The sequence below is a fragment of the Cygnus olor genome, chromosome 17, assembly GCF_009769625.2.
Source record: "Cygnus olor isolate bCygOlo1 chromosome 17, bCygOlo1.pri.v2, whole genome shotgun sequence".
NCBI lineage: Eukaryota > Metazoa > Chordata > Aves > Anseriformes > Anatidae > Cygnus > Cygnus olor.
Genome location: NC_049185.1, coordinates 2386691 through 2399288, shown reverse-complemented (window position 1 = coordinate 2399288; position 12598 = coordinate 2386691). Strand labels below are relative to the sequence as shown.

The following is a 12598-nucleotide window of genomic DNA, read 5'->3' as shown; positions in this document are numbered from 1 at the left end:
TATACGCAGGTATCCCTATGCTTACGTGTGTCCTCCTGTATGTCTGTATATGCTAACAACCTTATCTTATCCTCTGCATATGTACACTTGTCCTTGGCTACTCTGGAACATGAGCAGCTCATCCTTTCCAGTAAAAACAGGCAGAGGAGTTTATCCCCTTCTCCCTGTCTGTCCTGCGAGTGATTTAAACACTACATTTCTCAAAAATAAGCAACAACTGTTGTTTTGGTTTTTAAAATGAAATCACCTCCCGGCATAAACAACTTGATCTATTATTGCTCAGTCTCTACAGATCTGGAATCAGGGGCAGGGAGATAACATCGTGGTATCTCTGCCATTAACTGGAACTCTATAAACTCCTTAGTTGAGATACTCAGCCTAACACCTTCCTTACTACATCATTCTCACACTCTTTAAACCCCACAAAGATAAGAGAAAGCCAAAGAAGGATATGGATCTAAAGAGAAGTGTGAAACTTTCAACTTAAAAAAAAAGATTCAATAGCCAGTTCCACACAAGAACATTGTGTTCACATCTGAAGAGAACTCACTGCTGTAATCCATACTAGAAAATGAAAATAGGCACTAGAATTTTCATGTAAAAGGTGATAAAACACCAAACAATGTTTTAGTAGTTAAATGGCAAAAAATACTTCTGTGTAAGTTGACATGGTGCTCTGTAGCAAAACCAGAAATTGGTTACAGCTCAGTACCTGCCAATTACAATTATCCAAGGTATGTGTGCATACAGGATTAAGTTAAAAACCTTTTGCTTGCAACACCTGAAAGAGAACCCAACACACTGTTTCTCAAGTGAAGTTCCACAGAAAAAAATGCTTCTTTATTTTCTCGTTACTGAGATGTTAACAGGAAAATCCAAGAAAGAAAAATGAATATTTGACAGTCATCATACTGGGTTACGACTGGGAGGCTAAGGATCTGCTGCTGGTCTCTACAGGACGGAAACTCATCAGTAGTCTTCACGTATAAAGCTTTTAAGTATGTTTGTTATCATTTTGTTTTCATTGGCTCCAAAAATGAACAGAACATTTGTGCTGGTTTTTAACTTCAACCTTACAGATCAGATGTTAAATTAAAGGAAACTACAATAATTTAGACTTGTGTTGTACATTTATAATTTAAACATACATTAATGAGCAACTTAGTTGGTTTGGAGTCTTTTTACTTTTAAATCATTGGAGTATTAAGGTCTTCAAAGTGCCCAACAATTTTTATGAAGCCAGCCATGTTCTCAAAAAAGCCATTATAAAAATTTCAAGGAGAAAAGTCACAGCAAAATATCAAAGCAAATACTTCAATAATTTTAGGTCTCCCAGCAGAGACACTGGAGAGATAATAAGATCTCTGTTCTGCTTCAGTGACCAAACTGACATATTTTACTTAAAAGAACTAGAGGAAGGAAGGAGAGAAAGCAAGTGGAGACTGTGTAGGCATTGCAGAGATAGTTATACCTTTAAGAAATTCAGCCACCCACATTTTAATAATTCAGGTCACACTGCCTTATGCAGTTAAAAAGTGGAATTAGTTTCAAAGAATACATATTTCCTCAGAGCTATGTTACATATTTCCTTTTAATGTATCGTATTGCAGCAACAGCTGAAATGAATGTCTAGACATCAAAAACACTCTTTATCCCCACCTACTGCTTTTTTACCTCAGGCATCAAAACTAATGAAACCTATTATCCAGAACATTGAGTTCAGTAACCACATTGGCCACTGCAAATACGAAAAAACACTCTGGGACAAGACCAGTTATTCAGCCATTAAAATTACTGAAAATCAATTTCTTGCTGCACACTGCAGAAATACTGATAGATTAAAGCAGGACACATGGGACAAGGAGATTACTTCGAGGGAAGATTACTGTGTCAAACTGCTGAGGACGGGGAGTTACTCAGCTACTTAGGATTCACATTTGGAGCAGCGCGTGTTCCCTTTTACTCTTCGATATTTTGTCCCTTTTTTCCATGAAACATGAAGAACATGGCTTCTTTTCCTTCCCTGTGTAGACACAACTTTTAAAAACACATCACCAAATAATTCAAACAAAATCAGAAATTCAATTCCTAAAAGCAAGCATTTCATTTTAATTTTTATTAACTGTGCTCTGAGAACAATATTTCAGAGACCAACCAGCATTTCTTCTAAAGAACTGAGTTAAAAGAGTAGCAAAGCAATGCAATGGTACATTAATTCTGAAAAACTATATTACACCCATAAAAATCCAATTAAATGCAATGCTATTGATCGATCATTGTTATACTGCCATTGATCACCTTGTAAAATCTGTGTTTGAAGTCGTTAGTGATTAAATTGACTTATTACTAAATCAGATTCAACCCACTTAGAGATCTAATTTCCTTGCACTGGTTATGATCGTAAGGAAATTGTACTGCTAACTCTTACAGGACTGAGAATTCATCTCGTCTCTCCATCTCCCAGTCAATTCATCAGCCAAAAAAGAACCAACCTAGAAGAAATGTTCACTGGAATGATCCATTTGTTTTCATTTATTTGCAAACAGAACTTACGTGCAGCTCTGAAAATACACGCTGCCAATCCACAGAAGCACATACAACGAATGTCCCAACAAGGCATCCCTGCCAGCCTGAGTCCCGCATCGCGGGGCCGGGGCAATCAGAATCTTAACGAAGACTCTTGCCAGATATTGCTGGTCAGACGTGACTCAAGTTTGCATTTCAATGGACCACGAGGTTCTATTTAAGCGCTAGAATTTTCTGGCAGAGCTATGAAAGTAAAATTGTAGCACTTCAGAAAAAAAGATAAATAAAATCTTCAAAGGCAACAGCTGTTGAATATCACAGGAATACTACAATGCTTTAATTGCTGCACACTGAAACAAAAATTAGCATAATAGCTATTTATTGAAAAACAGATGGTAGGTAAGTATCTGCACTTAGAAGATTATGTTGGCGCTACTTGCGGCAGTACTTCCTCACTCCTGTTAGGTTTAAAATCATTTTAACAAATATAGATTAGATCTTGCATTGCTCCCCCTCTTCCTGTCCCGCACTCTCACATTCCTCTACACCTGCATGGTATTTTTGCCCTTTTGTCAAACACCACAATTCAGACATTAATAGAGAAATTTTTGCACTCTCACAATCAGCTGCATAACATCTGAAAGGGCACAAGAAACAAACTGGTCACATAAAATTTCTGCTGCTTTAGAAGTTGACTTCAAAATATTCCAAAAATCACGGGGTAATATCTAACTTCTCCAAAACCAAAATTATTATCCATGAAGTCAGTAAAAACATTTCCGTGTAATTATAGCTCAAGTCTGCTTTCTATGTAGGAATGCAAAATTAGCTTTACCAAAGAGCTGAGCAGCTCACTTCAGAGATGTAAATGTTTCCAAATAAAATAGTTACGCTTGCTGTGTGGTTTTTGCTTTGAATGCCTTTCACAATCACCAGCTCTGTCTCAGGAAAGAGTAAAGTGAATGTAAATAGGGCACAATTTTGTATGCAGTTTATGCTGCTTACAGCAAAGTGGGAAACTGTTTGCAGTGTCAAACCTGCCCTTATGCTCCAGAAGATCCCCCAAAAATCCCTGAATTAGAACGTTTCATTTACCTCCTCCCCCCCCCCTTTTTTTTTTTTTAAAAGTAGTTTAACTTTCAAGCTACCTTATATTCTCCACAGAAGCCCTTCCTATAGAAGAAAAGCCAAAAACCAAGTTGCCCATAGTGTAAAACGGACTACAAGTACGGAGAGGTTCTCACCGTCTTCCTCTCAAGAGTTCGGGGGTAAGGATGCCACCAGGAAAGCAGCACTCTCATACAGCTACTCCAGGGAATTTCCGGCATTTCCTCCCACATTTCTGAACTTTTCCCTTCCCATTATAGCTCATTTTCCTCTTCAACTCTTTGGTACAAGAGCATTAAGAAGCAGTTACTCAGAAGAATGCAGAAGTAAGCCAAAGTCCTATTTTATTTTTTAAAATATGAATGTGCTCCCAGGAATTTCATTTGCTCTCTTCTTCCCCCTTCAGATCTCCTGTTTTTTTCATTTCGTTCCATTTCACCGACTTCCAGCCAGTGCAACCCCTGTTCCCCACACTAGCTGCACCCCCCAATTTCTGCCTTTTGATCTTCCTAGTTTCAAAGAAAATTAATCTACCAGATCTGCATCAGTACGGTCTTCTTCCCTCCACTGATAATGGAGAAAATGCAGACCTGTATTTGTCTTTTCTAAAGACAAATGTTGTTTTGCATTGCCCATGGGAGGGGCTCTGTGGGATGCAACAGGATGTAGAGGGCAGAGCAAGCCTCTTCCAGGAGGGATTTGGGCAAGTCCAGCCACCAGAGGAACACGAAGAATGTTCTTAGAAAAAAATACGGTTTGTATTAATCCATACTTGGAAAGGGAAAGGAACCGAAAGCCTTTCCTCATTTGTAAAGTATGTGAGACGTCACTCCCGACAAGCAGATCAAGCGCTTTGGAAAGCAGCACACAGATGCTCTTTTCCCTCTCCTTGAGCACAGGTTCGCCTTCAATCCAACCGCACGGCTCAGGACAGAGGGCTCCATTTTAACTGCAACCCATCAAGCCCCTGAGAAGCCCTCTCCTTGCCTCCCATGAGCAATCCCTGCAGCCAGAGAGACACAGGGCGCTCATCAGCATTCCTCCCACCCCCTCGCAGCCCACATTTGTGCTTCCACAAGCGTCCTAAGGAGCGTCTTCCAGGAGGCTCAGCCTGGCTGAAGGCGCTGTGCAGCGTGACCAAGAGAACACGGAAACACGATTCATTAGCCATGCCTGGAGAGATAACAATGGGACCGCTTCTTGCTGCCTTTCATCGCTCACATCTCAATGGAGCGAATGCATTCCTGCTGCACAACAAGCGCACTTATAGACAGGGAAAAACACGATCATCTTTAAGACAGCCTTCTTTTTTTGTTGGTTTTCAGCCTTACAATATGCCTGCAGGCTACCACTGTTTTTAATTGATACATTAAGATTATAAATGGAATATACACACAAGATCTCCAAGCCATCCAGAGAGATTCACAGGTGTGATGCTGCCAGGTCCCTCCGTGGCCTCTTGTACCTTCCTCCCACCCAGTCAGCCTGGGCTTCGGGGAACAACCAGATATAATATTCCATCTCAGTTGTACACTTGTGTTTGTAACTGAGGAAATATTTGCATTTCCATTCTCCAAAATCTGAGTTTATTTTTTTTGCATAAAAATTAAAATTGCTCTCATTTACTTCTCATTCACATGTCCTTCTGGTACTGTCATCCTGCTCTACCTGAACTACTTACAGCTTCTGCATTACCATTTCCTTCTTTACCTTCATGCTTTTTAATCTAATCATTATAGAAGTTACAATTTTCATCAAAGAGTCTTCTTTAACTTATTTGTAACATATTACAAGAAGATTGCATTTTGACTTGAGGAATTCTGGAAAATATTTTGGAGCAGCTGCCCATTTTAAACACCCATCATGTCACACAGACACAGAACTAATGGTTACAGGAGTGGACTACAGCACCAAGCTCGGGATATGCAGAACATCAAAGCCAAGTCCTCCTCTCAGTACTTTTTGAAACCTAGAAAAAGCATTGCTCAAGCACATTTGCTTCTTGTTTATACACCACTCGAAAATAATGTTTCCTGCCTAGCTACTGGAATTCATTATAACAGGGTACACAGGAGTGAAGTACAAAATTGACTTTGCAATTTGTTTATATAGGAACTTGCTGAAGGAGAAGTTGAAGCAATTTCAACAACAACAACAAAAAAACAACCACACACAAGCACAATAACAACTCCAAAAACACTGCCTACCAGCCCCAAATATGCAAGTAGAGAGTAAATGCAAACAATAAGAACAAATTTAATACTGCTGGTTCTGCTTTGTTTGCTTTTTGGTTGGTTGGTTGGTTGTTGTTGTTTTTTGTTGTGTTTTTTTTTTTTTTTTAAGAAATTAAGCTAAGCAGTAAGTTTCAGCTATAACACTGATGTATACTTGAGAAGCAGAGGGTCTTGATTCAGCAGTAGCCTAACAACATCGCAAAAATGTTTATGGTCAGACTTGGTACTTACATACAAAGTACTGTATCAGAATAAACAGTCAGTTTCCAGAGTCCCAGTTTTGCTACTATTTTTTGGGAAAAAAATCAGAGTATGCATCTTCAGCTCAGGTATTAAAAACAGGAAAAGTGGTTCAAATAAAACTTCTTTTCAAAAATGTGACAAACAGTTTCTCTCATACACGCATCTTTTTCAGAGAACAACAGACTTTCAAAACCAGAGCCGCAGAACAAAAGGCTAAAAAAAAAACTTCAGAAACAACACAACCAGATTTGTCATTTTGTTTATTCTGTACTGGATTTTAGTGCTCCCCAAGAAGCATGCCAAAATATTTTGTGCTCTTCTGCGAGCACAAGTTTACTGTAGTTTGCCACTATTTCAACTGAGCTAGGGTGAAATGACAGCTTTTTTTTTTTTTCTTCAATAGCATCATATATCGAGTCCTCCCAGGGAAGGGCTCTGCTCCTGGGGCAGCCGAGTGTCAGGTTTGTTAATACACTTCTGGCATCTCCTGATAAAGAGCCAGCAGAGGGAGCTACGCGTAGCCGGTTCTTCAACTCCAGCAGGATCTGGTTTTCAGATTGAAAAAAAGGGGGATGCAAGATCACAGATGCTAAAAATTATCTTCTGACAGAAATGACCACATTCAATAACAAATATATAAAAAGTACACCAATTTTGAGTAGGAAAAATTTAATCACTTTTTTTTTTTTTAAGTGAAACGTTCCATACAAAACAGCTTTCAAGGCAGAGTAACCTTCCTGAAAAAAAAAGACAAGACCTAGTCCCAGGTGTTCGGTGCCAAATCGTTTAATGGCCCCTTGAGAAAGGCTAATAAGTTTAGTCAAAATCCAAAGATACCTGAAAATATTCAAATATCTATTAAGCCTGATGGAATTAAGGGCCATGCGGAGTGTGAAAGACCACAGTTCACAAACACGGTCTTTCCTGGAAAGTTTCAGGATTTCTGAGTTTGAGTTCTCAGTTAACCAGAACAACGCAATGATAGGAGACCAACTCCGAGGCGGTGTGTTTCTGTTTTGTGTTTTTTAAGTAACACTGAGCCTCACTAAAGAGACCGGTTTTTACCATCGTAATGTTGGCAGCACCTCTCAACACAGAAAGCTTCAGCTATAAAACCTAACCGCTGCAGATGTGCCCAGACTCATCGAGATGGGAAGCACAACACACGGCTGTTTGTACGGCCGGCCTGACGAAAAGGAGGGACAAACACTCCAAGCCACAGTTACCAATAAGCTCCCTAGTGAAAAACAAGGCCCCTCCCTCCCCACCCCGCCAAGTGCTTTTTTCAAGCTGGGAAAACTACAGATGCTCCTTCTGCTGGAGACAGAAAAACAAACTGGGAGCCCACACATGATTTTCCTTAAATGGAAGGTATTACAGGAAAAAAGATAATAAGGATGACAGAACTTAGCTCCCATAGGGGGCATAGCATTGCAGACAGAAAAATAATTACTGAAGACTCGAAAGCTGTTCTGGAAATATGCAAATCCTTGGAAACATGCACAAATATCAAGATTTTACATGCTACATGAGACCATTAGATCCTTGTCATAATCAGCAAGACTGAATGGACAACTTACTTAGTAATTTTTTAAAGCCAGTCCTGTTCTGTAGAGACCTCCCCAACCCCTACAGGAGTTGGTGCAGGCAGAAGGTGGGACAGGAGGAGGCTCCCCAGTGAACACAGGGTCTGGCAGAACTAGAACCTCCTTCCCAGCGAGGGAGGACAGAGGACTTTCTATTCAACCTAAAGCGATGCAACTTCAGACTCCCTTTTGTACTTGGGACTACTTTTAAAAATCGGTTTAATAGCATTTGAGACAACCCATCCTCAAAACAATCCCTTTCCCAGGCGTTTCCTGCGCTCACTGCTGGAGTTATTTCACACGCCCGTGTTTCAACAGGAGCTATCTCCTCACGGCTGGTTCTGCAATGCAAATGTAGTATGTTGTTCGCTTTACAGTCTGTTGCCATGGATGTTAATGTGATGTCATAAATTGTTATATCTTCATTGCAGAAACAAAATGAAGGGGCTTGCAAGCAGCAGAAAAACAAGAACTCATCTAAGGAACCATGTTTAAGAAGCAACTCTTGTGCAAGTCAAAAAAGGCACAGATTTATACTTCAGTTCAGAACTGTTGCATGTTTCTTTCACTGCATAAGAATGATTTAAAGATTACAAATTACCTATTTAATTTTACCTACACAGAATGGACTCCCCAGCACCAAATACATCAATATTTCTGCAGTTTATCTGTTCACCACGTCTGAGAGTATCTTAGTTGGGTCTGAACTCTCACCTCGTGTACTGGACAGTGGCTCCATGCCCCAGTGATGCTTGTGTGACCTCTTTCCTCTTTTTTTCCTGTATTTTAAGCTACTTTTTGGCCCATTCATTACATCTATTGCATAAAATTGGCCACGTCAGAAGCAAGGAAACTGCAAGGACTTCACTTCTGAAAAATCAGGGTTGCTGATTGCCCTGAAAAATAATTATCATACACACATTCCCGCATTTTTGTTCTTCAAGGACTCCAGGAATAAACAAAGATAAAATTTGTCTTTGTTTTATTAAAACAGTAGTTAAGATTAGGAGAAGTTCATCTACTTTATCTGCACACATACACAAATAGAGAAGGAAAGAACAACTTAGCTCAGAGAAAGGTATAATACAGAACAAAGCACACCCACTGTTCATAGTCCATTTACATCTTTTAGGATGAAGAGAGTATCCAGGATTTCTCTCATTTTCAATTAGTCAAGCCCTTGTTTAATCTTTTTCCCAAACAGTTTAGCTTTTCTCGAAGTGGATTTAATGAAGTCAAAAGACACACAGCAACTGGGGGATGAATGGGCATTTCTGCCTGCTCAGAGCTGCCAACCTGCCAAGCAATATACTACATGGGATTCAGGTCCTTCACACGAAGCAGGAATCATCGGACACCCATTTAGTGCCCCCTCAGCCACCGACACATCCAAGCCTAAGTTCAATGACAAGCAACTCATCTGCTTACAGTGGTATGTAAAACGTTAAAGTGTTCCTACCCTCTTCAAACTTACTTGAATTCTGTATTAAAAAAATAAAATAAATCCAAGTCTTTCCATTCAAATTGGCCATCCGGTATATATACAGGTTCAGAAAAGAGGACAGATCTGATCTTTCATGATTTAAGATTACTTTCCCTCGTCTAAATCTGTAGCTTCTGCTTCCCTGCTCAATCTAATGAGGAGTCTTAACCTTTTGCTGTAAGTCTCTCCCTACTTAGCTCTCCAACATAACTCATTACATACATTTTTGTTCCCATGCCCACAGCAATTTGTGGGAAAGAAGAACATGGAAAAAAGGGAAATACGTAAAGAACCACTTGTCTTTCAATTCTCTCCAAACCTCAAATGGCTTCTGAACAGCTGAACAGATAAAACATTTTTTTTCTTTGACATCTTAAAACTGAGAAAGGTATTCTGTAACTACAGCTCCCCTGGTCTTTGGACAATATTATAACTCCTTGTCTTATCACTTGCTTATAAGATCTGTTACTGGCAGTAAAACACACAACGAACAGTAACCCTTCCAGTTCAACAGAAAGCACGATACTGCATGGTGAGGTGCACTTCTTTGGGAAGTTCCCATTCGCATCAGCTCTACAGCAGGCACACATGCCTATCAGGTGTTTTAGAGTAATATAATATATAATGTATGAATTATATGTATTAATAATATGTATTAATAATCCATATAATATGTATAATTCTGTGTTCAGAAAGGGTCACCTACACACTGTTCCTGCTCCTGTTTCTAATTCAGAAGCTTAAAAGGGCAAACCAGCCGCAGGCTGCCATCACCCCAGTAGATGCAGTCATTTTCCATATATTGGAAACAGAGGGCAGAAGCTAAATGTCATATGCAAGAATCTAATTGGGGAAAAGCGGGCAGGCCTTGGGGTCTTGTCTTCCACCTGCCAGACTTCACACACAAGCAGAGGGTTAGTTTAAGACCAAAGGCAAGCCAAAAGTCACAGACAACTTTGCCACACTCCCAGATTTGTTTCTGAAGTGCAACCCGAAGGAAACGAGGAGGGTTACCATCCCTCACGTCGCTGAACCTTCTTTTCTTCATACTGGGATTGTATTACCCATTCCCATTTAGTGAAATTAAGGTTGCAGATCCACATTAACTGCTCACTTTCAGAACACTTTTGGGTCGGTATGGCTGAGTTAGATTCCTAGGCCCTGCACACAGTTACTTGAGAAATGCTGCATCTCTGCTGCGGGACTGACCGCCAGCCGAAACTCGGCCGTGTTGACAAGCTCCAAGCAGGTAAACAACAGCTACTGTAACAAGGAATAATATTAAGAATTGACCCTCCCTCAAGGATAAGGCTATCCCTCCTGAAATCCCAAGTCCAGTGTCAAGGAGCAAAAAAAAGCAGGCAGGTCTATAAGACCACCTCCAAACCCCAAGAACATGCAGTGTAGTGCCATGCAGAAACACCAAACAAATGGCACCAAGAACTGCACAGCCACTTGAGGAACACCTGCAGGACGCAACCCGAGGTGGAGGTCCCAATGCTGGCAGACATGCCCCGGTCACAGTGCTCAGGCTCTGCCAGCCGGCCCCTGGAACAAACCCAGCCAAAGCCACACAAGGACCCGCGGTGCGGCCACAGCTGTGCAGCTCCTCGCCTCCAAGTGCTTCTGTGCATCTGGCTCAGCACTCCAGCGCATAAGGACACAAAAATGCTGCTTTTCCAAAACCGTTATTAAAAAATGAGGCCTTATTTTATTAAAAAATGTACCCCTGTTTAAAAACACAGCTTTAAGGAGATTGTAATTCAGCCCACTTCATTTTTCCTTAATATTTCAGTAAATAACAGCCATCTATTAATGCATCCTGAAAGAAAGACCTTAGCTGTCAAGCAGAAGGACCTACGCATGGACCTCTTTGCAAAGACTTAATTGAAATTAGAGCTGACACTGTGATCCCAGCAATCTTCGCATGCCCTAAGCCGAAACTCTGTTCTGGCTGACCATGCAGCCCACGTCGCCGTGCATTAGCTTCAGATACCGCTCGCGCAGCAGTGAAGTGTTTCGTCCTTTTGTGCTTGCCTTAGGCCACAGCCTCCTTTCACGTACATCAAACCATCTCCACTGGACACTCCAGAAATTTAACAAGCAATCCAGGATGCTGACTGACTAAGCTGGGGAATCTGTGAGATCATTAACAAATGCAAGAGAAAAACGAAGTAAAAATCCGTTGCCAGGATGTCTTAACCTACAAGTAAATGCTGTAAAGGACATTTTGCCTTTCTGTCAAAAATTTTTGTGACAAAAATACACATGCATTCACCTATATACCCAATAGACTGCCTGCAAGAACTGTGTGTTCTTTGTGTAGTCAAAAATCAGCTGGTTTTATACATATGATAAATTACTCCCTGAAATCCTCACCTGCAAAGGATGGAAGCAAAAAAGCCGTACCTTGCTGACTTGGTCATGCTATAGAAGCAAAAGGCAACTCCTAAATTGATACACAAACACTCCCATCATTGCTAAACACCAGTCACAGAGCTCACGTTTAAGCTGTAAATTAACAATAAGTCCCCATCTGAAATACCACATCAAGCTGGCAGTCCTGCTCAGCTTGATCTTTCTTGGCCAAAGCACTCCACTAGCTTGTAATACTTAAACCTAATCTGACAGCAAATGAGGCTTCCAGCAGAAAATTACTGAAAGGCTGGATTTTGCTTATTTTTTTCCCCAAGGAGAAAATAAAGGGACCAGAAATGTATCTTGTTGAATATTTACTGTAGTACATATTCCCTATTCTGGTCAAAAGGAATTATCAAACAATCAAAAGATCAGTGATAAACATTACTGACAATCATATTTGTTTTCTTTTACGCTTTCCTCCTTGGTTATTTGATATCCATATAACCTATAAAATGCCTTCACCTTAAAGCAGAAAACTTTACAATTACTCTAGATATTAGTCTGCTGGCTTAAAAATCCAGATATAATAAACTTAAGTTTCTACAAAACTTATCGAGGTTGTTTAAACAGGGTAGCAAATATGGGGATAATCCTCATTTAATAGCTAGATCCATTTGCTCTGAGCCACCATCTGAAGAATTAGCTCTCAATAGGATCACAGCAGTGCCTGTTTCCCATAAACTTAATTCTACAGATGCATGAAGACTTCCCTAGTACTTTGCAGAAAGTATAGTGAGAAGCAAAATTTATCTTGATTTTACAAATAAGCAATATGCAAGCTCTTTTTTTCCTTCCATTATCATCACATTGAAGCATTAGCACATTCAAATTGTAAATATACAGGGTTTTTTTCTAACAGAGGATCTACAGCTCTAAAGTAATTGCACCACCTTTGTTTTAGTTAAAAATAAATTTAGGAAGTAAATAAACAAAACCACTGCTGCTGCATTTAACCTGCATTTCCAGATCTTACTTTGAGCCATGGAAGTGGCAGGCTT

The 12598-nt window shown here is 40.1% G+C and overlaps 1 protein-coding gene and 1 long non-coding RNA gene across 6 annotated transcripts in view; one reads left to right on the top strand and one right to left on the bottom strand.

Annotated features, from left to right (window-relative positions):
- MED13L (mediator complex subunit 13L) overlaps positions 1 to 12598 on the bottom strand; it is a 190815-nt gene that overhangs the window by 101525 nt on the left and 76692 nt on the right. The window contains exon 1 of one of the 4 annotated variants that reach the window (XM_040576502.1): positions 2554 to 2635. The exons of the other annotated variants lie outside the window; for them this stretch is intronic. Coding sequence (XP_040432436.1) covers positions 2554 to 2620 — 67 coding nt within the window. The 5' untranslated portion in view covers positions 2621 to 2635. Of the gene's footprint in view, positions 1 to 2553; positions 2636 to 12598 lie in introns of those variants that run through there. 4 annotated transcript variants of the gene reach the window in all.
- On the top strand, positions 3857 to 12142 carry LOC121079370. Of its 2 annotated transcripts, XR_005824999.1 has the most exons (3): positions 3857 to 5061; positions 8128 to 9128; positions 9872 to 12142. It is a non-coding gene; the product is annotated as an uncharacterized LOC121079370 (long non-coding RNA). The 2 variants fall into 2 exon arrangements; XR_005824998.1 differs by having other exon boundaries at positions 3857 to 9128.